Here is a 26,034-nt window from a genome sequence, read left to right on the forward strand (position 1 = left end):
TTCCAAAAGAACCCATGTGGCAGGAGTAATGTAACTGGGAAGTTCCAGGATGGAGGCACAGTCCAAAGCATCACAAGAGACTTCCATGTCACAGAAGAAGTAAGATAGAATGAGTTAGAAGTTTTAGTGACACCATAATAAATCTATGAAGAAGGGAGCATGTGGATGCCTCTTTTCCCAGAGACTGTCAGTCACTTCAATAAGGCCCACTTGTTTACTAAGACACACAAAAGCTGAAACCAGCATTACGCAAAAAAGGAAAAGATTCTACTCTTTATTATGTAACAATTTTATTTAATAACTTTATTCATGATGTATAATTTCATTATAAACTCAAATGAAAAACAAATCCTGGGTTTGATGAGGCTTAGGAAATAACTGCTTTTTGTAATAAAGCCCAGAACTAAGAACAAACGTTTCCTCCTGGGCCTAAAGTCTCTGGAACCTATTCAGCCTCTGCTGCCTCTCCCTCTTCTCCACATTCAAACCGCACAAAGTCTACCACAGACACTCCCTGGGGCTGCACATACTGTCCCAATGTGATAGAGGGATCCAGCAAGTATGGCTGGGACAGCATCTTGGTTTCTGTCTCTCCCCCAGGCTCATCGTCCAGGGAGCCAACAGAGAGAGGGGCCATGCCTACCACATGCTGCCCAAGGCGGCGGCCAAGTTCTTCAAGGTTTGCTTTCCACTCAGATATCTCGCAGATGACCAGGGCCCCGTACTTCCCCAGCACCAGGTTGTGGAGTGAGGGACTGTGCATTGTTCCATGGACATAAGAGCCAACATAGAACCCATTTGGCACCTTCACCCATGCAGCTCGTTTAAGAGTCATGTTTTCTCCCAGTTTCCCTATAAAAAAGCAAAAACAAAAAACACGCTTCCAGAATATGATGCCTGTCGTAGTACCAAATACACAAAGAGGTGGCCAATTTGGGAGACAGTCTTTGGCATTTATACTGTGGATATGCTGTAAGATGGAGCTACCATTTTCAGTTTAAAGAGGAAAAGGTGTGTACAGGGAGGTACCTTTATGGAGCGCCAACTATGTGCCAGGCAGGCTAAATTTAAAAACATAGGCTATACCCTGGCAGGTTGCTCAATGGTTAGAGCATCAGCCCACAAACTGAAGAATCTCAGGTTTGATTACGGTTAAGAAGACACCTGGATTGCAGGTTTGACTCCCAGCTCCAGTTGGGGTGCGTGCAGGAGGCAACCAATCGATGTGTCTCTTTCACATCGATGTTTCTCTCACTTCTCCCCCCTCCCTCCCTCCCTCTCTCTCTAAAATTCAATGGAAAAAATATCCTCCAGTATTTACAAATAAAAATAAAAACTTAAAAAATAAGCTATGGGCCGAAACCGGTTTGGCTCAGTGGTAGAGCGTCGGCCTGCGGACTGAAAGGTCCCAGGTTCGATTCCGGTCAAGGGCATGTACCTTGGTTGCGGGCACATCCCCAGTAGGGGGTGTGCAGGAGGCAGCTGATCGATGTTTCTCTCTCATCGATGTTTCTAACTCTCTATCCCTCTCCCTTCCTCTCTGTAAAAAATCAATAAAATATATTAAAAAAAAAAATAAATAAGCTATGGTGTCACACAGATCCTGGACTCAGGTCTCAGTTCTGCCTCTTACCAGGTATAGGACCTTAGGAAAGTAACTTAATGATATAACTCCATTTACTAATTTATCAAGCCTTAGTTGCTTCATGTATAAAATGGAGATACCACTTAAAATAACCTGAAAGCAGGATTATTGGGAGAAATAAATAATACATATAAAAGCACTTATTACATAGTGAGCACTCAAATGCTGGCTACTGTTTTAAACATAGGCTTATACAACTTACTAGTAAGTAACCTACCAGCACAAGGTCACATAGCTAATACAAGGCAGACTGGAATTAAAACTCAGATCTGACTCCAAAGCAATTAAGTGTTTGTTTCCCACCATATTACCATTTCTCCCAAATGCCATCATAACTGACACAGACAACTCCGGATTATCCATTGTATCAGGGAAAAGCCCCAGAAAATCCAAAACCCTGTGTCATCTCATAGTTTCAACTTCCTCTCATCAAAACAAAATTTCTTAAAAATCACATTTTAAGTGGCCCTTATGAGAACCAAAAATGGATTTCAGTTTTCCCCTTTTTCTTAGGATGTTTTACCCTCTAAGAGAAGTCCAAATAAGCCAAAAGGTTGGGACGGGTAAAAGAATAAACAAAGGGGTCTGGATAAATATCCCTGAATTAGCCATGTTATATCTAAAAGTCACAAAAGGGAGTATCCAGAAACCAGAAAGAATCTTACACAGCTCAAATTATCTACTCAATAGTTAATTCCCAGAAATTAACAAGAGGCTGAAAAACCTAGTTCTTCCAGAATTTCTTAATTAGCTCCATAAATGGCTGTCTGCCTGGTTTCTCAACTATGACTCACTGAAACATACATACTTCAAGACGACCTGATAGAAACTGATGCCTTGACTGGAAATGTAAGATGAGCAATAAATTCCCAGCAAGCTCAAACTCCAGCCTTACTTCCCTCCTGCCATCAAGGACACTTAGGAAAAAAGTAAAATCCCCACCAGTCCCACCACAATGATCCAGATCCGGTTCCTATAGCCGTGGGCTCTGAGAGACTACCTTCACAAGTTCAGGATCCAATGTTTTTAAAAGAGAAACCAAATTCCTAAAAATGATGGCCCTAAATTTTCCTGGGTCCCTTTATAAAGATTAAATGACCTTTGATGTATTATTTCCCCAGAGTAGTCAACAGATGTCACAAGGCCATCTCTGCCTAAAAACATGCTTTGTTTGGTCAGCACAGTGATGCATCCAAGTGTTAAAATAATTTTATTAATTGCAAACAGATAAAAACTGAGATTTTTGTATTCAAATTTAAGTTCTTTTAAAGCTTTAAAATTCTGATGAAACTGGAACCCCATTTCCCCCAGGTTAACACCTGGCTAGCGATTGGTAATGGTTCTTTTCAGCAGAGTGTGAGCTTTTCAGCCCTATTGCTCCCTAGTATCTAACACACAATCCACTGAGCACATTCATATTATCTGACCCTTTGAGGCACATGAGCTTGTAATTCTTCATCCAGATTTGGAGGAATACCAAAGACACCAAGAGATCGAGTTCTTAATTTCTAGTTTCCAGAATCCTTACAAATACTCACCAATTGCTAAGGCCAGCTGATCCTTGAGAGAGCCTTTCCTCTCAGGCCCAAAGGGAAGTTCAGAGAGCTCAGAGGAATTCAAGAAGCCCTAAGTGCACACACACACAAAACAAACATGAATCAGTTTTGTACTACTCAAATTACCAAAAACTAGGCAAATATAGCTTATTTCTCAGAAAATGATATGACAACTAAATATAGATATTTTCATTAAGCCAAGGATGTTAAAAATTGACAACAGTTCCATTTTTATAAATATTTTATTCTATCACTCCACTACCCCAATTCCACTGGCCCTTTTTCTTTTTTAAAAAAGGTATTTTTTTAGAGAGAGAGAAACATCAATGTGAGAGCAGAACATCGACTGGCTGCCTCCTGTACAGCCCCCACCAGGGATCTAGCCGCAAACCTTTTGGTGCATGGGACAAAGCTCAACCAACTGAGCCACACCGGCCAAGCTGGCCTAACTTCTTAAAATGTAGTTTCCTAGATATCAGGAATAAATTTTCATATCAATCATAACATTTTTTTTAAAATATATTTTATTGATTTTTTACAGAGAGGAAGGGAGAGGGACAGAGAGTTAGAAACATCGATGAGAGAGAGAGAAACATCGATCAGCTGCCTCCTGCACACCCCCCACCAGGGATGTGCCCGCAACAAGGTACATGCCCTTGACCGGAATCAAACCTGGGACCTTTCAGTCCGCAGGCTGACGCCCTATCCACTGAGCCAAACCGGTTTTGGCTCAATCATAACATTTTAAAGCTTAAAAGGTTTGTGAGTCCTAGCCAGTTCAGCTCAGTGGATAGAGCACCGGCCCATGGACTGAAGAGTGGAGGCTCCATCAGGTCAAGGGTACAGACCTCAGTTGCAGGCTCAATCCCTAGCCCCAGTAGGGGTGCATGCAGGAAGCAACCAATCAATGTGTCCCTCTCACATCGATGTTTCTCTCTCTCTCTATCTCTCCCCCTCCCTTTCTCTCTCTCTAAAAAAAAAAAATCAATGGAATATCCTTGGGTGAGGATTAACAAAATAAAAAGGTTTGCAGATGCCGAAACCGGTTTGGCTCAGTGGATAGAGCGTCGGCCTGTGGACTGAAGGGTCCCGGGTTCGATTCCGGTCAAGGGCATGTACCTTGGTTACGGGCACATCCCCAGTGGGGGGTGTGCAGGAGGCAGCTGATCGATGTTTCTCTCTCATCGGTGTTTCTAGCTCTCTATCCCTCTCCCTTCCTCTCTGTAAAAAATCAATAAAATATATTAAAAAAAAAAAAAAAAGTTTGCAGAGCCAAAACCAGTTTGGCTCAGTGGATAGAGCGTCAGCCTGTGGACTGAAGGGTCCCGGGTTCGATTCCGGTCAAGGGCACGTAACTTGGTTGCAGGCACATCCCCAGTAGGGGGTGTGCAAGAGGCAGCTGATCGATGTTTCTCTCTCATCGATGTTTCTTTTTTTTTTTTTTTTTTTAAATATATTTTATTGATATTTTACAGAGAGGAAGGAAGAGGGATAGAGAGCTAGAAACACCGATGAGAGAGAAACATCGATCAGCTGCCTCCTGCACACCCCCCACTGGGGATGTGCCCGTAACCAAGGTACATGCCCTTGACCGGAATCGAACCCGGGACCCTTCAGTCCACAGGCCGACGCTCTATCCACTGAGCCAAACCGGTTTCGGCATCTGCAAACCTTTTTATTTTGTTAATCCTCACCCAAGGATATTCCATTGATTTTTTTTTTTTTAGAGAGAGAGAAAGGGAGGGGGAGAGATAGAGAGAGAGAGAAACATCGATGTGAGAGGGACACATTGATTGGTTGCTTCCTTCATGCACCCCTACTGGGGCTAGGGATTGAGCCTGCAACTGAGGTCTGTACCCTTGACCTGATGGAGCCTCCACTCTTCAGTCCATGGGCCGGTGCTCTATCCACTGAGCTGAACTGGCTAGGACTCACAAACCTTTTAAGCTTTAAAATGTTATGATTGAACCAAAACCGGTTTGGCTCAGTGGATAGGGCGTCAGCCTGCGGACTGAAGGGTCCCAGGTTCGATTCCGGTCAAGGGCACGTACCTTGGTTGCGGGCACATCCCCAGTGGGAGGTGTACAGGAGGCAGCTGATCGATGTTTCTCTCTCATCGATGTTTCTAACTCTCTATCCCTCTCCTTTCCTCTCTGTAAAATATCAATAAAATATATTAAAAAAAAAAAAAAAAAAAACTACAATCCTATTTCTAGTAATTTACCCTGGCAATACACTTCCAACAATATGAGTGTACATATTCAGTGAGCAATTATGTCTAATCATAAAATACTGGAAACAGCCTAAATGCCTAAACCTAAGAGAAGGCTGGTTGAATCAACCACAGCTCAGCCATACAATGGTATACTATGCAACTGAAAAAAGAAAAAAAGGAGAGCTCCATGAGCTGTTATGGAGTATTTCTAGCTATATTACATGAAAAAAATAAATTTAAAGAGTATATACAAATTATACTACCAGTTGTATAAAAGGTATTTGTTGTTGTCGTTTTTTAAATTCTTTTTTTAAATACATATTTTTATTGATTTCAGAGAGGAAGGGAGGAGAGAGAGATAGAAACATCAGTGATGAGAGGATCATCGATTGGCTGCTTCCTGTACGCACCCTTACTGGGGATTGAGCCTGCAACCCGGGCATGTGCCCTTGACCAGAATCAAACCCGGGACCCTTAGTTCACAGTCCAACAATCTATCCACTGAGACAAACCAGCCAGGGTGTGTTAAGAGGTATTTGTATAAATATGCTTATTTTTGTGAAAAGACATAAAGGATAACCACAAACCAATAAAGTTAGTTATCTATAGGAGTGGGTAGGAAATGGGGTAGAAAGGAGACAAGAGGGAGTAAGGGGGGTGTGGGTGTGTGTGTGTGTGTATCATAACTTTCAGAACCTTGTTAATGTGTTACACATTCAAAAATTAAATTAACAAGGTTTTAGAGTCAAAATGAAAATTGACTAAAAGGAAACATAAGACTCTAACTGTATTTCAAATGAACAATATAACCTCACGGGTGTGTGTGTGTATGTCAATAATCCAAGTAACTTTCAATACAGTTCTTTGACCACATAACTTCAATGTAAAGACAAAAGAACATCAAAGAAATCTTGAAATCCTTAGCAAGTTTGTTATTTGCAGTGGTCAGGTATAGTAACTCTGGAACAACTTGGTGTGTATTGTAACATGGAGTAAATAAGTAAACATATTAAAGTTGTTAGGAGCCAATGTACTCACTATGAGAGAGGGAAGATAAAATGACAGAATGGGGGAAGAAAAGGAAGAACCCTGTGGTGCAGGACTAGAATTGAACTATAAGTTCTAATCTGTACACACACACACACACACGTCCTGTCTGCTAAAAGAACAGAGCAGCAATGACATCTCAGTAGCAATAAATATACCTAGATCTTGGTTTCTCAAAACCATTCCCCCACTTAAAAGGGATCAGGATTCCTTAGAGAAGTAAATAATTCCATGTTTGGAGCAGGGAAAGTATGACACAGGTAAGTCCAGAATATCTTGTATGCCAAAAAAGTAAAGAAACACTCATAAAATAATGAGGATATATCAAAGGACAATGGAGCCAGCCTGCACAGGTTTGCCTTGCACTGGCCAAATCCAGGAATAATTTGAGCATCAAAATAAATAATGCTTTAAAAATCCTCTTGATTTACATTTCGAACTCCCCACTCAGCTATCAAATGCTGAGACACCCAAATTCTTTTGAGAATATTTTTAACCTTTCAAACATTTTTACCTCCAAGCATATTTATAGTGCTATTCAAACTTTTCTGAAGTCTAAACAAAGCAGGAACATTTTCTGTTGCCTTTTTCTTTTTTTCTTTTTAGTGAGAGGTAAGTAACACTAAGCAAATTTCTAGCAAAGGGATGGAACCATAACAGCAGGACAATATTTTTCTAATTATAGATTTTCATATTTGATTGGATGTTAATAATTGCTATGATCAAAGATGCTTGGGAAATGCTGGATTAAACAGATTTCCTTACTATAGAACCACTCAGAGATCTGAAATGTGTTAGCAGGCATGTAATCCACAAAAATAAATATATAAATAAATAATTATACAATGAATTGTAGCTTGCTGTATAAAGAATCGATGAATCAATGTTGCACTAAACAAAGGGAGAAGTTTCTTACAGTAGAATGCCAACTAACAAAATATATATAAAACAAATTATAAAAGTTAAAAAAATTACCCTCATGCAATTATCATAGTAATAACTGATCTACCAAGAATCATCAATGGATGCTAAAACTATTAGGCAAAAGTTTTTTTTGTGTGTTGTTGTTTTAAATACATTTTTATTTATTTCAGAGATGGAGGGAGAAGGGAAGGGAGACAGAAACATCAATGATGACAGGGAATCATTGATTGGCTACCTCCTGCACTCCCCACACTGGAGATTGAGCCCGAAATCCGGGCATGTGCCCCAATCAGAAATCGAACCATGATTTCCTGGTTCAGAGGTCAAGGCTCAACCACAGGCTAAGCAAAGGTTTTTTGGAAGCTGGATGTTTATACAGTCTCAAGGAATCTCCCAGAGATAAGTTGTTAATTACAAAGAGGAACATGGTAACTTCACAGTGGAGAAATATAGCAGAAACTATCTTAACCAAGAGATCAAAATTAGCATCAATAATGGGGCCAACAGTTATTATGTACCTCCTGATGTGAAAATACAGGATGATTTATTTTCTATTCTTACAAAAATCCATATTGTGAGTTTAAATAAGAAACATCAAACCCAGATTGAAGGACATTCTACAAAACTGTCCTGTACTCTTCAAAAATGTCAATGTAGTCTAACTGGTGTGGCTCCGTGGTTGAGTGTTGACCCATGAACCAGGAGGTCACAGTTCAATTCTCAGTCAGAGCACATGCCCAGGTTGGGGGCTCGATTCCCAGTGTGGGACATGCAGGAGGCAACCAATCAATTCTCTCTCACGATTGATGTTTCTATCTCTCTCTCTCTCCCTCTCCCTTTCTCTCTGAAATCAATAAAAATATATTTTAAAAAGAAAAAGTAAATGTAATGAAAGATAAAGAAAGGAAACGGAACAGATGATAACTAAAAATTGCGTCGATAATAATAAAAGGAAATCAAGCTAAAGGAACCAAAGTCTCTTATTACGGTTAATGAAACAGAAACACAGTAAAGTAAGTGATTGGCTCAGGGTTACAAATAGAATCAATAGCCAAGTCAAGATTAGAATTTATAGTTCAAGTGATTCATCTACTCAATACAATTCTAAACAATAATTTCAATGCAATTGTCCATATAATGTGACTATTTAATGCCAGTAACAATCAGCATTTACCATGAGATCTCAAGAAAAGGATAAATAGGAAGAGAAAAATGGTAGTACTAAATTTTTAAAAAATTGTGCAAGCAGCCGGTTTATTTTTGCCTTGAATCAAAGGCAAATAAGCTTGAATCAAAAGCAAATATATCATTCCTTCCTTGATCCTTCTATGAACAAAAATAACCTTATTCTTCTAAATTATGCCTTCTCCAATATCTTTTTTTTTAATTGGTTTTTAGAGAGAGAGGAAGGGAAAGGAAAAGAGGAAGTATTTACAGAAACATTGGTGTGAGAGTGGAACATCTATCTGCTGCCTCCTGCATGTCCCCTACCAGGAATCGAGCCAAGAAACTCAGGCATGTGCCCTGACCAGGAATTGAGCCTGTAACCAACGTCTTGGTGCGTGGGACGACGTCCAACCCATCGAGCCACATAGGCCAGAGCTCCAATATCTTTATTTAAGAATCCTTTCCTCAGGTCAGATTTCTGAATACCTGACTTGACTGACTCCACCCCACCGGCATTCATTCATTCATTTAATACAGATTTACTGAGCCTCAACAAAGTGCTGAGCCCACTTCTCTTTCACCAGAGACATAGTAGTGAAAAGACAAATCCCCTGCCTCACGAAGCTTGGGAAAGACAGACACATACAAGTAAATAAAAATGTAATACATAAGCACTATAACAAAAAAATGTTAATGAAATAAGTTAAGTGGACAGAGCCATAGGAGGAAGGGTACACCTCTCCAAAGAGATAACATTTAAGCAGAGACAAGAAGGGAGACATGAGACTGTCTGAAAAGGTAAACAACAAAGACTCTAAAGAGGGGAGGCAAGCCGAAACCCGTTTGGCTCAGTGGATAGAGCGTCGGCCTGCGAACTGAGGGGTCCCAGGTTCGATTCCGGTCGGGGTCATGTGCCTTGGTTGCGGGCACATCCCCGGTGGGAGGTGTGCGGGAAGCAGCTGATCGATGTTTCTCTCTCATCGATGTTTCTAACACTATATCCCTCTCCCTTTCTCTCTGTAAAATATCAATAAAAAATATATATATATATTTAAAAAAGAGGGGAGGCAGGTAAACAACAAAGACTCTAAAGAGGGGAGGCAGGTAAACAACAAAGACTCTAAAGAGGGGAGGCAGCCAAAACCGGTTTGGCTCAGTGGATAGAGCGTCGGCTTGCGGACTCAAGGGTCCCGGGTTCGATTCCGGTCAAGGGCATGTACCTTGGTTGCAGGCACGTCCCCAGTGGGGGGCGTGCAGGAGGCAGCTGATCGATGTTCCTAACTCTCTATCCCTCCTCTCCCTTCCGCTCTGTAAAAAATCAATAAAATATATTTAAAAAAAAAAAAAAAAAAAAAGATAAAGAGGGGAGGCAGAGTGGAACAAATCTGCATGTTGGAGACAACACATTTGAGACCCCAAAACTCACTTTACTGTAAGTGGAAAGTTGGTCCTTTAGGCTCTGACAATGCAACATGGTTCCAAGGGCTACTTGCTGGACCAATTGTTGAAATTTTAGATTTCTTGCAACAAAATCTGTCTCACAGTTTACCTGTAGGAACAAATTGATGTTGCTGTATAAGCTATTTACTGATAGTTTTCAAAAGTGCCTTAAGGTTGGAGAGTAAACCAAGGTATTGACAGAACAAGTTGTAGACTCAACAAAGCAGAAATAAATGATCCCAGAACTTTAAATCTGCAGTTCCTCTCCTAGCTGAGGCCAAAAGCTGAATAAGTGATTCCTGCAGCATCCCTTAGTTAGCAATGACTTGAACATTCAGAAGATGGTCCACAATGTCCCCAAAACACTCACTCGCCTGTGACTGCATGCCTTAATCAACTGATTCTCCAGCCTCCCCCAACTACAAACCAGTTTTGTTATCAGCTTATTTATCTCCTTCTCTCACTCTAAACTCTAATCCCACTCTAATCAAAATCTGATTCTTACTAATTGTGGCCCCCAAATTCTAAAACAGCTACTCTCTATCCATCAACTAATTAATATAATTCCTAGCTTTAAATCAAACTGTTCCAGGAAACAATCAGTGACAAGGTATAAGGCTACACCAGACTGACATTTAGGAGTAATATTCTAGACTGCTAGATCTTTTCTCATCAACACACCTGCGAATTTCTATACTTAAATGAATATACAGCTAATAACTATGGTCTCATGGGTTTCATTCAACTACCCTTTACGGCTCTCAAACACCTATTCTTTCAGAATGCCAACAGTCTACCACAAAGCTGTACACTGAAGGGGCAGCTGTTCCTGGTATTTGGAATTCTGGACATCTCACCTCAACTAACACAGTGGAGTTTCCTTCCTGCAGCAGCCCAATCAGACCTTCTTTAGTCTTCCTCCCATGGAGCTTGGCAGCTTTGCTCCAGCCCTCCTTCTGGGCCTTCTCATGAAGCCAGCTCTCCGCCTATAAATTGGAAAGGAAAAGAGCAGATGACAAAGTCACAGAATTTAGAACTGAACGGGGCTCTAAACTATGTCCAGGTCCCCTGACTCTTCCTGCTTCCTTTCAATCCCATAAGAGAAACTGACGTAATCTATGGCAGCCCTATGGCTACATGCCAAACACCAGCACTGTGCCTGGTGCGTTGGATAAACTTAATCCTCACCACGCCCCTATGGGGAGGATAGTAGTATTTTCACTATATATACAACAACAATGCAACTCTGAAAGATTGAGATGTCCAAGGTCACAGGGGTAGCGTGAGGGCACCAGGATTTTAATCCTGGTCCGTCTGACTCCAAAGCTCACACAAGCCCTTTCAGCTCTAAGCAGCAGGAAACAGCATTGCCGTTTTGCAAGATGTGAGGTTTGTTAAACCTGGGATCCTGAATCAATTGCTTCCTAATAGGACGGAGTCAACGGCTGAGGCTGTCACTTAAGTCAGAATCCTACCTAGAGGTCGGCGTTAGGAGTCACTGGACAGAAGTCCGACTTCCACGCTCCCCAGCGCGACCTCCCTAAGAGACTGAGATCCGCCCCAGTGCCCCTCCCTGTCCCCTGCCCCGCCCCCCGCACACCTGTTTGAGATCCCCGCCACAAGTCTCCAGAGCTTTCTTGCAGTTCACAAAAGAATAGCCCGTTTTTCGCCGCAACTTCACGAGGAGCTCCTTGCTGGAGGCCGAGGACAGCCAGTGCCCCGCGTGAAAGGTGTGCCATGGCTGAAGCGACTGAAGGGGCCCTGCCTGGAGGAGGCAAGAAAAAGGGATGAGAAGCAGAAGCAGAACTCAGAGAGGTGTTCCGGGGACCGAAAGCATGTCCGCAGCGAGGTGACCTGAAGAGGGACTGGGGCCCGGGGATGGGGGAAGGCAGCGCGCGGAAGCTGGACCGCGAAGAGGCAAGGAGATGGAGGAAAGGATGGTGTGAAGACTGAAAGGGGGTCGGAGGTAGGGTACCCGGGAGACCTGCAAGGAAAGCAGGTCGGTGCGGGGGCCAAGACCCCTCACCGGGCAGCTCCCGGTCCGCGCGACCAGACAGAGACGCAGTGACCGCAGCAGCGACATCTCTCCGGCCGCCGCACGCCGCTGCGGGTCGGCACACGGATGAGGCCACGGGCCTACGGCGTGGCGGCAGGGCCAAACCTCTCCGCCGGGATGTGCCGAACGGGGATGCCGCCACCTGCTGGCCGGAGGGCGCACACTTGCCTCCCGCTCTGGGCTTATTGAGATGACATTTCAGAACGGAATTGCTACCACCAAGTGAAATAGGAAACCATGAGACAAAGTCGTCACAAAATAACAATACAAGACATGTGGTAACACTTTGTTTCTTTATTTCCAATGCTCTTTCATATTCATTATCCATTTATGAATCAAGACAAAATTGTGAGGTAGGTGGGTGGGTTCAGAAATTTGCCAGCGGTCACCTGGGAAAAGGTAGGGGCATGGTCCCTTCAACAAACTCAATAAGTATTTGTTGAATGAGCAAAATACTTACTGAACACTAAATAACTAAAATGTGCCAGGAACTATGCTAGGCTTCAGGGAATTAGAGATAATAAACTACAGCCCTACCCTCCCAAGTAATCTATCTTATGGTGAGAAAATAGGGAGCAGACACATGACCACACAGGACAAGGTAAGTCTCATAAGATGAACAGTTAAAGGGTGTCAAAGGAGAAAGAAATCACATCCAAACAGAGGGCTCCAAAAAGCTTTTTTTTTTTTTTTTTTTTTTTCAGGATAGAGCAGGGGTGGGCAAACTTTTTGACTCGAGGGCCACAATGGGTTCTTAAACTGGACCGGAGGGCCGGAACAAAAGCATGGATGGAGTGTTTGTGTGAACTAATATAAATTCAAAGTAAACATCATTACATAAAAGGGTACGGTCTTTTTTTATTTTATTTCAATAGTTTTATTCATTTCAAACATTTTAACAAGAAGAATGTAAACACTAATTATTATAATTTGAAACTTCAAAAAATGGAGGAATCATAGCACAATAACATACCTTATATTGAAGATGGCAAAGGCAAAATAAAATTGCCTAACAAAGGAAAGGTACAAAAGCCTTTCAAATTAAACTTAAATATAATAAAATAATTTAAAACTAAAACAAATAGAAAAGAACAAAATGTGTAAACAGTAAATTAAACATTTTCTTTAGTGCAACTTCCAAATTATGCCCGGGACGTAGATGTAGATGGCAATGTAGACTGGGTTGAAAGGTTTTTGGTCTTTAAAACATCAACTTCAGTGGAAACAGTGTTGTTGGTCTCCTTTTTAGCTAATGCTCTGATACTGTGCTCTCCAGGGGCGTGTCTCCCTACATCACCACGATAAGTTGTCTACGCATTCCCAGGGTGATGTCGGGGGACGCGTCCGCTGGCATTACAAGGAGCCTCTGGAAGATTGAGAGGTTGTTCCTTCTACTGAATGGGCGGATATAAATCCGCCCACTCAGAAGAAGGAGCTGTGGCCGTGTTTCCTGACGTTGCCATGTTAACACTGCTGCTGGTGAAGGAGCGGAGGGGAGAGCAAGAGAACCCTCTGCTCTTTCGGCTCCGCGGGCCGGATCCGGCCTGCGGGCCGTAGTTTGCCCACGGCTGGGATAGAGGCTAATAGTAGTGAAGATTTTGACAGCTAGAACTAGCCCTTCCAGGGAAGGAATCATCAAAGAGAATGAAGAAAGAAGTCAGGAAAGCTTCGTGTGGATTTAGGGAACAAAGAATAGACTTTTGGCCCGAGGTTGCAATACATTTGGAAACCAGCAGGAAATGAAGAAGAGGGTGATTTAGGATTACACAGGATAGACTGAGTACCAAGCAGAGGAGCTTATTCTTGCTTCTGTAGGCAGCAGCAGAAGCAAATCAGGGATGATTTTGGAAAAGTTGGAGGCCAGGAGCCAGAGGAAGTGATATGTGGCCCCAGGAGTAAGGATAGCCCCAACTAGAGTTACCACAGTGGGAAGAGAAAAGAGATGAAGGCAAAACACATTAGGAAGGAAGGACTGACAGGGCTTAGACACCTAAAGAAAAATAGAGAAGAACCAAGTACTTCGTGATCAGGACTCCGACTCCAAAAAGAATGAAGAAGGTACAGGCCAAAGGACAGCTCTGCTGCCTATCCCCAACTTCAGGCCTGGAGGACCTGACCCAGTGAGAGCCATGGTCCCACCAGACTATCTCTAGAAGCAAGGAGTGGGTGATCTGAGGCTTCTTACTTCCCAGAACCCCAACAAAAGCCTGAGTTCTTTGGATGTAGAAGAGATCTTTAATGCTCATGTTTATTTCCCTTTAAAAGAAAATTCCAGTAGAATCTGGCCAAATACACATATTCTGTATAAAAAGACAATAGCAGGACTGGATGTGATCAGTGAGAGTCTCTGCAACCACTGTTCTCACATCTTATTTACCTCCCCTTCCCCTAAAAACCCTGAATACCCTCCCATCATCATCCTTTACTAAGAACAAGAGCTAGGAACTTCCTATGTGCTCTAATCCAGCGCTGCTAGGGCTCTAGGATTTTTAGCCAGCAGGCAACTCCCTATACCTGCCCAAGAGTATCTGGGGAAACTAAGAGGGAAGGAGGAAAGAGAGAGGCAAGGGAAATCCATCCTTTTTGGTCCTTATGTTTCTGGCTTTGGAGATATGGCAGTTCCTTCATTAGGACAAGGGGTTCAGAGAAGCAGAATGATGACATCAAACAGGTCTTCGTTCCCTGTGCCTGGCCCTATAGATGTTGACATTCTCATCCTCATCCCGCTGGGCCAGCTCCAGTTGGAAATGCTGGGGCAGGAGGTACTGAAAGAAGCTCTCTGTCCCATGCTCCTCTCTCATCTTGGAGGCCAGATAGATGGTACCATGGGGCCCGCACAGGTGTTGGAGTGTCCCCAGCAGCAGTGGGAAGGTGGACTCCAGATACACAATATCAGCCCCCAGCACCAGGTCATAGTCGCCAGGGAAGACATGCTGGTCAATCCCCCAGGACAAAGCGCGGACCTGGGCCCGGGCTCCAGCTGGCACGTTGGCCTGGACGTTGCCCTGGATCTGTTCTAGGGCCAGGGGCAGGTCAGTGATGGTAACATCCCCCCCTGGGAGAGAGAGGGAAGAGAAATGAAAGTCAGAGGGACCAACAAAGGGGTCTCGGCTCCTGCCCAGAAGGTCCAGAGGCCTCAGAGCCTGGAGGACAATGTGTTGACAGCCGAAGTCCATCCTTTGGCTTTAGTTGCACTAACCTCCACCTTACCCACCGCCATTCTCATTACTCTACATTCTACAACATCAACATTCTCTCTGAGCTAATCTTCAACCTCTCTGCTCAAAACACAACAATCGTATGTCAGCAGACGCCTGGGCAGCACTAAGCTGGAAATGGGCTATGCACCCACCCCCTACTGACTCGGAGGTCTGGAAAGCTTCCCAGAAGACGTGCCCTCAGTGAGCCTTAAAGGACAAGTCAGGTGGAGCTTTCCAAGCAGAGAACTGAGAGTACAAAGGCCTGGTGGTGAGAGAGCATGGAGTATTCAAGGAAGGCTGGATCTTAGATAATGTGGAAGGGAGGAGAAAAGTGTCAAGACATGAGAGTAAAGAGAAAAATGATGACATGCTAAGGAGATTCAGGCTTGATCCTAAGGGCAATAGGTTTTTTAAAAAAAATATATTTTTATTAATTTCAGAGAGGGAGAGAGATGGAGAGAGATATAAACATCAACGATGAGAGAGAATCACTGATCGGCTGCCTCCTGCATGCCCACTACTGAAGATCTAGCCCGCAATCCGGGCATGTGCCCTTGACCAGAATCGAACTCAGGACCCTTCAGTCTGCAGGCCGACGCTCTATCCACTGAGCCAAACCAGCTAGGGCAGTGCAATAGGTTTTAAATACAGAAGTAGGGGGTGCAGATAATCAAACTAGCATCTCAGAAAGCTTCATTCATGCAATAAATATATGTATTAAGCATCTAAGTTCTGGTGAGCAAGACAAAACCTCAGTCTTCCTAGAGGTAGAGACACACTAAGTACTGCAAAACTCTTTAATCATAACCATGATGACCATTATAGAAACAGCAAGTATTAAGAATTCATTCATTCATTTATATTTATTATGTGCCTATATGCCAGGTGCTGAGAACACAGCAGTAAACCAATCGAGAATCCCACTGCTCATGGAGCTTACAGTCTAGTGGCAAGAAATAGACAACAAACAAAATATAAAATACACTGCACATGAGATGGTAATAAGTGCTCTGGTGAAGGACGCATCAAGCAGGGAAGGAGAATCAGAACTGCTTGAGGGACAGGCAGGGAATGTAATTTTAAATGGGATGGTTAGGGACAGTCTTACTGAAGAGATGCATTTGGGCAAAGAAAGATGGAAGTGATGGAGCAAACCACATGGATCTCTCAGGCTAAAATGTACCAAATGAGGGACCACAGAGTGCAAAGACCTTGAGGCAGGAGGTGCCAGGCAGGCCTGAGGAGCAGCAGGAAGGCCAGTGGCTGGAGCAGAGTAAGTGAGGGAGATAAAAGTGGGGGCTGGAATCTAAACAGGGCCTTTTCAGGAGACTAAGAAATTTAGCTTTCACTCTGGCTGAGATAGGATGCTACTGGATAATTTTAAATGGAAGAAGGAAATACACTGAGTTATGTTTTTAAAGGATTACTCTGGCTGCTGGGGTGAGAAATGACGGCAGAGGGGCAAGGTCAGAAGCAATGGTGATCATGGTTTGAACCAGGGCAGTAGCAATGTCTAATAAGTGGTCGGATCCTGAATACATTTTAAAGGTAGTCAACAGAATTTGCTGACAGATTAGATAAGAAATGAGAGAGAGAGAGAGAGAGAGAGAGAGAGAGAGAGAGAGAGAGAGAGAGAGAGAGAGAGAAAGGAATTGAGCCTGGCACTAAGATGTTTAGCCTGACCAACTAGAAGACCAAATTGCCATTCACTTAGATAAGGAAGATTGCAGGAGCAGGACTGGGCAGGAAGATCATGAGTCTGTTTCTGGACGACACATTAAATTTAAGATGTCCATCAGACAAGCACACGATATCCCAGGAGAGGAGGTTACACAAACAAGTCTGAAGGTAGAAATGGGCCAGAGAGTCATCAGCATAGAAAGGGTATTTAAAGCCATGACATGATAGGATTGCTAGGGAGTGAGTGCAGACAGAACAGGGAATGGCTCACAGCACTTCTCCTGAGCCCCGGGACACTCAAATTATCAGTTGAAAAGGAACCAACAAAAGAGAATGGAAAAGAATACCAGTGAGGTGGGGAGAAACTAGAAGAGTGGTGCCCTGGAAACCAAAGGAAGTGCTTCAAGGAGGAAGAAGAGTAAAATGCTGCAAAGTTAAGAAAGGTGGGCTCATAAATGAATCCTGTGTTTAACTGCATGGAGTTGGGAATGAAGCTCACAGCTTGACTAGAGCAGCTGGAATGGATGGGGCATGGAGGGGGTGTTTCAAAATGGACTGAGGAAATAATAGGAAGAGGGGAACTACAGACAGGGAATATTAAGTCTTGAGGAATTTTGTTATAGGAGAGAAATGGGGTAGTACCTGGAGGGATATGTAGAATCTAGCGTTTTTCTGAAATAGGAGAAATTACAATATATTTTGTATATTATACACACACACACAGAATGAACCAGAGAAGGAAAATCTGATAATTCTTGAGAGATGAGGATGGAGAAGTGTTTACTAGAACAATATCTTGGAATAGATGAGAAGGTTTGGTGTCTCCTGACAAGTGGAGAGTGTAACATTCATTCATGGTACACACACAACAGGAGAGAAGGTAGCACATACAGACCCAGATGCAGTGAGGTGAGTAGATCATGTGGACTTTTTCTATGAGAAAATAGAAGCAACCAGAAGAGATAGGAAACAAAGTCATTAGCTGAGAGTGAAGATAGGAGAGGAAGCATTTGGAGGTTTGACAAGAAGGTAAGAATCAGATGTTTAGGACGAGGGAAGTGCAATAGGCTAGCTGGGTAGCACTTAAGGATGCACCTGAGGTTAGTAACAAATTTAACATGAAACCCGCCAGCACATTTGTGTATACAGTAGGAGAGCCTAAGCTAGCCTGGCTGGCAGTGTCAAGGAGGCCTTCCCTTGGAAGGCTGTTTGTGCTGAGTACTAAAGGATGTGTATGCATGAACCAGCTGGCACAAGGATTTAAAGGCACAGAGCATAGCCTGTGTGAAGGATCCAAGGAAGGAAACATCAAGATAGACTTGAGGCCCTGGCCTGGTCGCTCAGTTGGTTAGAGCATCATCCTGATATGCCAAGGTTGCAGGTTCCATCCCTGATCACAGCACATACAAGAATCAACCAGTGAATGGATAAATGGGTGGAACAACAAGTCGATGTTTCTCTCTCTCTCAAATTAATAAATAAAAAAAAATTTAATCAACCAATGGCCCAGCCTGTATTGCTCAGTGGTTGAGCATTGACCTATGAACCAGGAGGTCATGGCTCGATTCCTGGTCAGGGCACATGCTCGATCCTCAGTGGGGGACATGCACAAGGCAGATGATCAATGATTCTCTCTCATCATTGTTGTTTCTATCTCTCTCTCCCACTCCCTTCCTCTCTGAAATCAATAAAAATATTTTTTAAAAAAATAAAAATAAGGGGGGGTGGGAAAGGTCAATGGGGGAAAAAGGGGACATATGTAATACTTTCAACAATAAAGATTAAAAATAACTAAATAAATAAATAAAATAAAAATCAACCTAAGCTAGCCTGGGTGGCAGTGTCAAGGAGGCCTTCCCTTGGATGCTAAGTGGAACAACAAATCAGTGTTTCTCTATCCCTTCATCTCTCTTTCTTTCTCTCAATTTTTACTAGTAAAAGCCCTCTCCCTTCCTCTTTCTCTGAAAATCAGGCAAAAATGTTTTTTAAAAAAGAATAAAATCAATTTTAAAAAGAAAAAAGATAGACTTGAGGAACTGACAGAAGGGTAATAGGCAGCACAAGGCTTAGGGAAGGGGAGGGAGAGGCACAGAAAGAGGCTTGAGAGGGAAGTAGGACCTTGGAGGCTACTTCAACATATTGGACCTATCCTGAAAGCAACAAGAAGCTATTGAAAGATGGGGGGGGGGGGCAGATGTGGGGGGGGGGAGTAATAACAGTTACATTCTGAAAAGGTCACTCTGTTGGGTGGAGTACCCAGAGGTATACCATAGGCAGCAGCAAGGAGTTGAAACAGGAAGACCAGTTTGACTAACTGTGGTAGTCTAGGCAAGTAATGGTGGTGGCATGGACTGGGGAGCTATCAGTGTCAATGGGAAGCATGACATTTAAGATCCTATTAACCAATGTCACCCCAATAAATAAAAAGATTTAAAAGATTTTTAGGAGATAAAATCAATAGGACTTGAATAATGAATATGGGGGTAAGAAAAAGTGATGTGTCAAAGGTGCTGTCTAGGTTTTCCACTGGGCAGATGGTGGTTTGATTCACGGAGATGGAGAAGTCTGAGGAAGAAACAGGTTTGGTGGGGGAAGGTCATAAGATCAAGTTTGGGCATGCCAAACTTCCCCATCTAAAACCTCTAATGAAAATCTAAGGAAGAAATGGCAGTAGTTTGAGCCAAAGATGGTAGAAGAGTGGACAACGGGGTAAGCATTAAGGACATATGACCCATAGGAATGGCTGATTGAGGGTATGGAGTAAGGGACAAGATGACAGTCAGATTTCTGACTTGGCAGCTGAATAAGGGTCAAAGGAGGAGAAACCAGCCTAGGAGCAAGTGAAAGTAGGTGTCCCCAACCATGTCACATGCCTTTCTCCATTGTTAGCATAACTTCCCATCTCTCATTCACCCATCCTTCGTGGAAAACTACTGTTGACACTCCTTCCGCTCTTTCTGAGCCTGCTGTGTTCACTCTGCTCACCTCTTTCCCGTCTAACAGATTCTTTTTGGATACCAGGGAGACATGACAAGGTATGTCCGCTGGCTCTGTGCATACCTCACCAGAGTTCTTGTACTGTAACTTCTTCCCTGTCCTCCCAACTAGACCATGAGCTCCTCAGGGAGAGGACATCTGTCTTACTTGTATTCCAATACCTAGCATGACTCTTGGCACATAGAAAACTCCAAATACATGCTGGTTGAATGAATAGAAGAATGAGTGCCTGCCTCTTGGAAGACTTCCCTCAATGTTAATTGGCATTTTTAGGGAGATGACATCATAAATGTTTTTAAATGAGTGTTTTTGGTGTAAGCTTTTGCCTATCATATTATAAATTAAGGGACTGTCTCCTTTGCAGTTTCTGGTTCTTGACAAGAGTGAAGCAAAGTTTTCCTTACCTTTTCCTTTTCCAAGTCTGTGGTACCTAATTCCAACCCCACTTCCCACAAAACACACCCTAACCCTCAGAAATTCTTAAGCTTTCTCCCAAGCAATCAAAACTTTAAAAACCTAAAAACAAACAAACAAACAAAAAAAACTCTTTAAACCCCTCATAAAGTACTCATGAGGTTTAATACCAACAGGTTACTTCCCCTACAAGGTATCCCCAAATATGCATCCTGCCAGAAGATCATTTAAGATCCTATTAACCAAAGGAGTTTTTAAGCGACAGTCTTGTCCATGAAATCACAAAAAGGAAAAAGGTAGAAAAATCCCTTCTATTAAGGCCTGCGGGGCTTTTATATCCTGCCCCCAAATCAACCATCTTGGGCGCTCGGACAGTCAATGAACGCTGCCTTCCACACAAAACAGGTATTAAAGTGGGGGGGGGGGGGGGGGGCGCGGGGCTGGCTGGTCCCAAACCATTCCCCTCTCCCGAGGATCCAGGAAGAGACCATCTCTCCACATTCCCCTCCTCCCCCCCGCCCTCCTCTCTCGGGACCACAAAGCTCACGCACCCTGCAGCGCTGCCAAGATCCCCACGATGCCGGTCCCCGCACCCAGTTCGATCACCTTCTTGTCTTGGAAATCCACATTTTGATTTTCGAAATAGTTGCACAGGCTCAGAGCCTATAAGAGAAAAAAAGACTGTCGTGGGGATAGCTCCATATGGCAAAGGACGAGTCTGGGTCCGGACCTCCCGCGGGCCCGCGCCCAAAGCCGCCCACTCCTCACCGCATCCCACACGCGCGCTGCCACCCCGAGGCGGGACCCGAAGTTCTGCGTGATGCTCAGCACGTGCCCACAGAAAGAGAACCGGCTCTTCTCCGAGTAAAAGTCGGCGAAGAGCCCGACCTCCCGCGGGAACACCGATTCGGGCTCGGATGCAGGATCTGGACGGAGGTCCGCCATCAGGTCCAGAGAGTTGGGGATACCGCCGCGAGCCCTGGGATCCCCGATCCGTAGCGGGGTGGGTTGGAGGACCTCGGGCCGCGTCGGCTGCCCCGTGGCACCGAGCCCCGCCTCCTGAGTTTGCCCTCCTTCCTGCAGTTTGACTTCCTGGACGTGGAATTAGAAGCTACCCTCCCACTCGGGTCCCCAGCCCGCACCCGACGGGACTCACTCCAGACCACGCCGGTCAGACCCGGCAGTCTGGTCCGAGGCCCGGAGAGAGGGGAGCGGCGCGAGAATTAATTCTACAGTAGAAGTGGGGTGGCCAGACCCCTTTTACCTGCGGGGTGCACGGTTTCCTGCAACCAGGGTAGTAACCCAGAGCAGGCCGACGCAGGCTAAGGAAAGAGGCTGGGTGCGGGTCCTGACTCCCCAGCCCGGTTACAGACTTGAGATGCAGAGGCGCCCGGCGGCACGGATCCCCTCGGACCCGCCACGCCCCGCCAAGTCCAATGCTCTCTCTTGGGTCTTTAAGGGGCGGGGTCTGCTTGTTTTGCGTCATCATCGTGCGCCGCGGGCCCCACGTGGGTTCAGTAGAGACACTCGGGCTGGGGATCATGGCGGGAGCCGAGGCTGGGGACGCGGCCGGAGCCCAGGCCCCGCAGCCGCAGAAGCGCTACTATCGGCAGCGTGCTCACTCCAACCCCATGGCGGACCACACGCTGCGCTAGTGAGTGTGCGGGGCAGGGGCAGGGGCAGGAGTGGGGCGGAGCATTCAGAATGGCCCAAAGCAGCCGCGGAGAGCGGTTGTGCAGGGAGGGTTCCTGATAGACCCGTAGGATGGGCTGGGTGACGTAAGCTTTGGGGTGGACCGGGTAGATTTGGCGGTGGGCGGGGTGCGGGTTGGAGGGGGCGTGGCGTTCTGGCCAAGTCTGGGTTCAGGTGCAAGTCTGGCAGGGGAAATTGTTACTGAGACTGAAGTGATGGCGGCAGAATGCCTTTTACATCTTAATGTTTCTGTTGTCGGATTTAATAAAAAGACAAACACCCAATCCGGCCTGCATCTCACTCCATCCTCTTCACACAGAGCACGTAAGCAAAGTAGGATCCCAGCATTTCCAGGAAGCCAGTCTCTTGGAGAAGGGGAACTTGTGCCCAGACAGAGTCATCAACCCCTAGATATGGAGATGGGCGGGCCACATGGTGGGCCTATGATTCACAGGGTGGTTTCCACTGTATCTCCTAGAAGCCACAGGACCCACTGTTACAGAATTGTTTAGAAACCCTCCCATCTACTTCCCACCCTTACCCATCCACCCACGCACATGTAGTGACACTGCTGCAATACTATGGCCAGCCTTCTCACGTTTCTCACATCTTCTCTCCAATAGCCCTGTGAAGCCAGAGGAGATGGATTGGTCTGAGCTATATCCAGAATTCTTCGCTCCACTGACTCAAAATCAGAGCCACGATGACCCAAAGGATAAGAAAGAAAAGAGAGCTCAAGCCCAAGTGGAATTTGCAGACATAGGCTGTGGCTATGGTGGCCTGTTAGGTAACACTCTGTCTGGCCCTTTCTCTGGGCAAGGAAAGGCAATTCCTAGATTCTGCCACCTCAGCAGATTTGGTGGGGGCCATAGTTGGCCTTTCCCCTTCGGACCAGACACTAGTGCTGTGACATCAGTGTGGAAAGTCTCCACCTTCCCTCTACTCTGGGTCTGTGGCCTTTGCCCTGGAGAAGGGAGGGGGCTGCCTCAAATGCATCTGAAAACTTGGGTTGTCCTGTCTGGCCTTGCCCCTGGCCCCAGTCACTACGTGAGCCATTTCACTTGCCAAGTGCCGGGTCAGTGAGCTGGTCAGCACAAGCGTCAGAGTTTAGCCACTGTGGCCAGTGATCCTGAATTGTCTTTCTCAGGGATTCCATCACTCCCCCTCCCCGCTCCCTCACCAGAACTCATTCCTTCTGCTCCATTCTCCTGTTTTTTAGTTCCCCTAGTATTATTTGTATTTCCCCCATACATGCTTGCTAAGCCACTTCTCTATTTTTTTAAATATATATTTTTATTGATTTCAGAGAGGAAGGGAGAGATAGAAACATCAATGATGAGAGAGAATCATTGATTGGTTGCCTCCTGCATGCCCCCTACTGAGATTGAGCCCACGACCCCAGTATGTGCCCTTTTCTGGAATCGAACCTGGGACCCTTCAGTCCCCAGGCAGACGCTCTATTCACTGAGCCAAACCAGCTAGGGCGCCACTTGTCTATTTTTAGATCTTCCCATAGAGATAATGACATGACAAAGAGGAAGAGCATGGTACTTGGTGGCAGAAAACTTTGGTTCCAGTTCTGTCTCTTCTTAGCTGTATGACCTTGGACATTTCTTATCCTCAGTTTCCTCATATTCACAATTTACCACAGAGTTCTAAGAGGGTTAAATGAGAGAATGTGTGAAAATTCAAAAGCACTTGCAAATATACATGTATTCCCAGACCCTCCAACTTCCAGTCCTGGTGACAATTTTAATATCTCCCCAGCCCTCTACTCCAGTATAAAACCATCCATATAGACCTCTCTGTCCACATTTGCCATTCCGGATATTGGTAGTTGCAGATTGAGGTTTCCTTTCCTGTATTGACTCCTTTGAAGTTCCTGTAGTATGAGGTTGATGATTCCATTCCTATTCCTGTGTCCAGTGGAACTGTCACCGCTGTTCCCAGACACACTGATTCTGGGTCTGGAGATCCGGGTAAAGGTCTCAGACTATGTACAGGATCGGATTCGAGCCCTACGAGCAGCTCCTGGAGGTGGCTTCCAGAACATCGCCTGTCTCCGTAGCAACGCCATGAAACACCTTCCTAACTTCTTCTACAAGGGCCAGGTGGGGAGGGGCCCTGGTGGGTTAGGCTGGTAGAAAGGTGGGACATGGAGGCCAGGCTCTCACAACCCAGTTTGTGCATGTCTGTCTCACAGCTGACAAAGATGTTCTTCCTCTTCCCTGACCCACATTTCAAGCGGACGAAGCACAAGTGGCGAATCATCAGTCCCACACTACTGGCAGAATATGCCTACGTGCTGAGAGTTGGGGTGAGTTGGGAGTGGGAGGAAGGGCGGGGTGAGTGTCCTATTCAGGGATCTTATACCAAGAATTCAGTGGGGCCCTAGCCAGTTTGGCTCAGTGGGTAGAGTGTCAGCCTGAGGACTGAAGGGTCCTGGGTTGGATTCTGGTCCAGGGCACATGCCCGGGTTGTGGGCTCGATCCCCAGTAGGGGGCATGCAAGAGGCAACCAATCTGATTCTCTCTCAACATTGATGTTTCTATCTCTTCCTCTCCCTTCACCTCTGAAATCAATAAAAATATTTTTTAAGAAAAGAATTCAGTGAGAATGCAGCCCATCATCTTGCTGCTCAATTGCATACAGCCCCCCTGATTTTGCCTGTGCAGGGGCTGGTATATACTATAACTGATGTGCTGGAGCTACATGAATGGATGTGTACCCATTTTGAAGGGCACCCCCTATTTGAGCGTGTGCCTCTGGAGGAGCTGGTAAGTTGGGGGCCTAAGGGAAATTGCGAAGATACAGACCCTTTCCAGACTGGTTATAGTCTTTGAACCCAGCTTAGTGCCAAGAGGATGGGATGGGAGTCTCAGGGCCAGGGGTGGTCAAGGACTTATTGAACCCTTCTCCCAGAGTGAAGACCCTATTGTGGGACATTTGGGCACCTCAACTGAGGAGGGAAAGAAAGTTCTACGCAATGGAGGAAAGAATTTCCCCGCCATCTTCCGAAGAATACAGGATCCCACCCTCCAGGTGGTGACCCCCAATCCTACCCCTCCTGGTCACTGACTGCTTACCTCGCTTCATCTGGACTCCATCTTCCAGGAACTAGAAAGAAGATCAACCCCCTGGACCTTCCCAGCTGAGACTGCTGGGGCTTTGAGGCAACAATCTCTCAAAGAAGTTTTCACTACTACCCTTGCCTCTTACCTTCCTGCCCCTCCATTGCCAACAGAACGTAAAAGAAGCTGACTGGGAAGGTCAGAAGACCTTGAACCAGTAGGGATATTTGGGAGGGTTGGGGTCTTGTTCCTCCTTAGCACTTCCTTCTCCCTCTGGGATCTCTCCTCAGCTGGAGTGAGGAATACAATTCTCCAGTGTCCATCTAAACAGCCTGCTAGGTTCAAATCACCTGTCCACTTGTGTGTACTTTGTAGTCCTGGGGTTAACAGATATGTGGGCACATGCCCATGCTGCTGTTTCTCAGGGCAGGTGAGATTATGTATCATGTGTCTCCTCCCAGCCTCTCCCTGCCTAAGACTTGATCTGGGGAATTTATGCTCCCTTTATTGTGACTGTTTCTGAAGCGTCCCAGGGAGGATGTGGGGTTGGAGACCCTCTCTTTTTTCATATTGACCTTCCATTCCAGAACTTCTGGGCTGACTGGCTGACATAAAAGGACCGCTATCCCCAAGGAACAAAGATGAAGGCTCCATAACCCATTTTACCCCATTAACTCACCTGCCATCTGCCCAGTGTCCAGTATAGGGGATGGGGGAGATGTGGTAGTACAAGAAAATTCTGCTCATACAGAGAAGGAGCAGCCTGATGAGCCAAGAATATGAGGACAGCTATGGCTGTGCCTCTTCCCTGCTTGCTTCGTTTCCAGGAAGAGCTGGAGGATGGGGAATTCCTGAGAATGGGCTAAGGGGCCTGGCTCTGTGGGGAAGTGGTGAGAATATCAGGGACTGACTATATCTTGGTCATCTAAG

The 26,034-nt window shown here is 45.1% G+C and overlaps 3 protein-coding genes across 9 annotated transcripts; 1 reads left to right on the forward strand and 2 right to left on the reverse strand.

Annotated features, from left to right (window-relative positions):
- Nucleotides 1-247: 247 nt before the first annotated feature.
- Nucleotides 248-12,136, reverse strand: TSFM (Ts translation elongation factor, mitochondrial). Of its 5 annotated transcripts, none has more exons than XM_080659845.1 (6): nucleotides 12,021-12,136; nucleotides 11,595-11,759; nucleotides 10,852-10,980; nucleotides 9,981-10,103; nucleotides 3,184-3,271; nucleotides 248-852 (listed from the first exon to the last, which is right to left on the reverse strand). In XM_080659845.1, exons 1-6 carry the CDS (start codon nucleotides 12,075-12,077, stop codon nucleotides 446-448), a joined length of 969 nt encoding a protein of 322 aa, XP_080515971.1. In that variant the 5' UTR covers nucleotides 12,078-12,136; the 3' UTR covers nucleotides 248-445. The 5 variants fall into 5 exon arrangements, with proteins under 5 accessions (XP_080515971.1, XP_080515970.1, XP_080515969.1 ...); XM_080659844.1 differs by having other exon boundaries at nucleotides 11,979-12,101; XM_080659843.1 differs by having other exon boundaries at nucleotides 11,970-12,101.
- Nucleotides 12,137-14,713: 2,577 nt separating this feature from the next.
- On the reverse strand, nucleotides 14,714-21,286 carry EEF1AKMT3 (EEF1A lysine methyltransferase 3; the record flags this gene model as incomplete). The annotated part of the gene is made up of 3 exons (XM_080659848.1): nucleotides 14,714-15,105; nucleotides 20,893-21,004; nucleotides 21,110-21,286. 3 exons carry the CDS (start codon nucleotides 21,284-21,286, stop codon nucleotides 14,714-14,716), a joined length of 681 nt encoding a protein of 226 aa, XP_080515974.1.
- Nucleotides 21,287-21,846: 560 nt separating this feature from the next.
- On the forward strand, nucleotides 21,847-25,737 carry METTL1 (methyltransferase 1, tRNA methylguanosine). Of its 3 annotated transcripts, none has more exons than XM_080659326.1 (6): nucleotides 21,847-21,995; nucleotides 22,657-22,820; nucleotides 23,960-24,144; nucleotides 24,237-24,350; nucleotides 24,709-24,810; nucleotides 24,956-25,734. In XM_080659326.1, exons 1-6 carry the CDS (start codon nucleotides 21,883-21,885, stop codon nucleotides 25,109-25,111), a joined length of 834 nt encoding a protein of 277 aa, XP_080515452.1. In that variant the 5' UTR covers nucleotides 21,847-21,882; the 3' UTR covers nucleotides 25,112-25,734. The 3 variants fall into 3 exon arrangements, with proteins under 3 accessions (XP_080515452.1, XP_080515454.1, XP_080515453.1); XM_080659327.1 differs by having other exon boundaries at nucleotides 21,873-21,995; nucleotides 24,279-24,350; nucleotides 24,956-25,601; XM_080659328.1 differs by lacking the exon at nucleotides 24,709-24,810 and having other exon boundaries at nucleotides 21,854-21,995; nucleotides 24,956-25,737.
- Nucleotides 25,738-26,034: the final 297 nt, after the last annotated feature.

Source organism: Plecotus auritus, assembly GCF_963455305.1.
Source record: "Plecotus auritus genome assembly, chromosome: 3".
NCBI classification, from domain to species: Eukaryota; Metazoa; Chordata; class Mammalia; order Chiroptera; family Vespertilionidae; genus Plecotus; species Plecotus auritus.

What these genes read in the sequence shown, in the direction of transcription:
- TSFM (XM_080659843.1), bottom strand. Translation starts at nt 12,077, where the DNA reads ATGTCGCTGCTGCGGTCACTGCGTCTCTGTCTGGTCGCGCGGACCGGG. An exon ending in TTTCCTTGCAGGTCTCCCGG is followed by an intron (nt 11,760 to 11,969) that starts GTACCCTACCTC and finishes TGCCTCCTCCAG; the next exon opens with GCAGGGCCCCTTCAGTCGCT. An exon ending in ACTCCACTGTGTTAGTTGAG is followed by an intron (nt 10,104 to 10,851) that starts GTGAGATGTCCA and finishes TTGTTCCTACAG; the next exon opens with GTAAACTGTGAGACAGATTT.
- METTL1 (XM_080659326.1), top strand. Translation starts at nt 21,883, where the DNA reads ATGGCGGGAGCCGAGGCTGGGGACGCGGCCGGAGCCCAGGCCCCGCAG. An exon ending in ACTTCTTCTACAAGGGCCAG is followed by an intron (nt 24,145 to 24,236) that starts GTGGGGAGGGGC and finishes TCTGTCTCACAG; the next exon opens with CTGACAAAGATGTTCTTCCT. An exon ending in GTGTGCCTCTGGAGGAGCTG is followed by an intron (nt 24,811 to 24,955) that starts GTAAGTTGGGGG and finishes CCCTTCTCCCAG; the next exon opens with AGTGAAGACCCTATTGTGGG.